Source organism: Apaloderma vittatum, unplaced genomic scaffold, assembly GCF_000703405.1.
Source record: "Apaloderma vittatum isolate BGI_N311 unplaced genomic scaffold, ASM70340v1 scaffold26063, whole genome shotgun sequence".
Lineage (NCBI taxonomy): Eukaryota > Metazoa > Chordata > Aves > Trogoniformes > Trogonidae > Apaloderma > Apaloderma vittatum.
In genome coordinates, this window is record NW_009707829.1 from 3,085 (window position 1) to 4,807 (window position 1,723).

The 1,723-nt window shown below is 49.6% G+C and overlaps 1 protein-coding gene across 1 annotated transcript in view; it reads left to right on the forward strand.

The window, feature by feature from the left end:
- Positions 1–1,235, forward strand: part of COPE (coatomer protein complex, subunit epsilon) — a gene marked incomplete at its 5' end in the record, with an annotated part of 4,208 nt that extends 2,973 nt beyond the window's left edge. Inside the window, 4 exon segments of the mRNA XM_009866358.1 lie at positions 1–82; positions 350–418; positions 868–942; positions 1,188–1,235. The exon segment at positions 1–82 is cut by the window's left edge and continues 29 nt beyond it. Coding sequence (XP_009864660.1) covers positions 1–82; positions 350–418; positions 868–942; positions 1,188–1,235 — 274 coding nt within the window.
- Positions 1,236–1,723: the final 488 nt, after the last annotated feature.

Sequence of the window (1,723 nt, forward strand, 5' to 3'; positions counted from 1 at the left end):
GCTGAACGGCCAGGCCGCCTGCTACATGGCTCAGGGCAAGTGGGACGACGCGGAGGGAGTGCTGCAGGAGGCGCTGGACAAGGTACTTTCTGCTTTGGCCACGCAGATTTGCTCTCAGCGGGGCACAGAGTAAAACAGCAAGGACTTGCACTGCTGAACTCTGTGCAAATACCAATATATGGATCCACATCGCTCAGGGTGGTCGCTGTTAACACCCACCTTTCCTTCTGTTTTGCTTTATCTGGTAAAGCGAGCGATGGGGTTGGCAGAACTCGTTCCTGCAGCGCTGTGCTCGCTGTCATGTGGCAGAGGCGAGGCAGACGGATGTGCTGGTTGTTCTTGTTTTCAGGACAGTGGCCACCCCGAGACCCTGATCAACTTTGTCGTCCTGTCGCAGCACTTGGGCAAAGCTCCGGAGGTGAGGCCGCTTTTATCGCGCTCGGAACAGTCGAACCCGCTGAGGGCAGGGGGGGTGTTCCTAGTGCACGTGGTGACGCTCTTTGTAGGTTCTCATCAGGATTGGTGTAAAAAAGGTAAAAGGGTTCACATCTTCGCTATTCAGTGAAGTCTTTGTGGAAATACAGATGTTGAGGCCAGTGGTATATACCTGAGAGGAAGGCCTGGGTGGGAAAAGAAATCTCTTGAGTTCTGAGTTCAGTTCTCACTGATTTATTTCTTCAACCCACTACTTGAAGTCCATGTATGGACAGGTCTTGCTGGTATTAACTGGGGCTGCTGATGTTCAGGACACTGGGAAAACTGAGTCTTTTCTGCCTGTAAACAAATACATCGAAGTGGGATGATTTAAGCTCTTGATTTCTCCTCATGTTATCTCCACATTTAAATTTATCTGTCTCTCCCCATCAGGTGACGAATCGCTACTTGTCGCAGTTGAAGGATGCACATAAAAATCACCCGTTCATAAAGGAGTATCAGGCAAAGGTACTAATTACTTTCCGACATAAAATTCGCTGTCTCCTGCCTCATACCAGTGTCTGATGGGGTGAGTGGATTCTTCACTGCAGTTCTGAGGGGGCAGGTCCACGTTCTTGCTCCACCGCATCACTTAGCAGCAGATTTTCTAGCCCTTGTGAGAGGCGTTGGGTAACACAAGCCGCGTGTTTTATTAAATTTTCAGTAAAGTTCAAGATTTTTTAATATTTTTTTTTTTTTTCCCTGATCTGAAGGAGAATGACTTTGACCGGCTCGCCATGCAGTACGCCCCCAGCGCGTGAGGAGACGAGCAGGGGGCTGCAGACCTGCTCTGTGGTACCTTGGGAACTGGGGTTGATGTGCAGAGCCTCGCTGGTAACACGTCAGAACACCCTCTGCAAGTGGGTCTGGCTTAACTCACAGCGGCAGAGTCTCGCAGTCCAGCAAGCCAGGGCTAAACCTGCAGAGAACACGTAGCTACTTGAATTTGGTAGCCAAAAAGCCTGTGTTCTGGCCTACCTGGGTCCTACATTCTGTTTAAATACAGTGTGAGCCAAGAGTACGCACCACTGTACCTTAAACATTCCTAATAAAGCCTTTTCTGCATGTGTGCGCCCCTTAACTTCTGGAATTCGAGTAATTTCACTCTAAACCTGGTCACCTGTGTTGAGGCAGCGCTCGTGGGAAGAGGACAAAGGTTGATTTGAAGCGTCTGCATCCAGCACACGGGTGAATCCCGAGTTATGGATCTTCTTTTGGTCTGACTTGAACTTCACCATCCTGTGGAAGA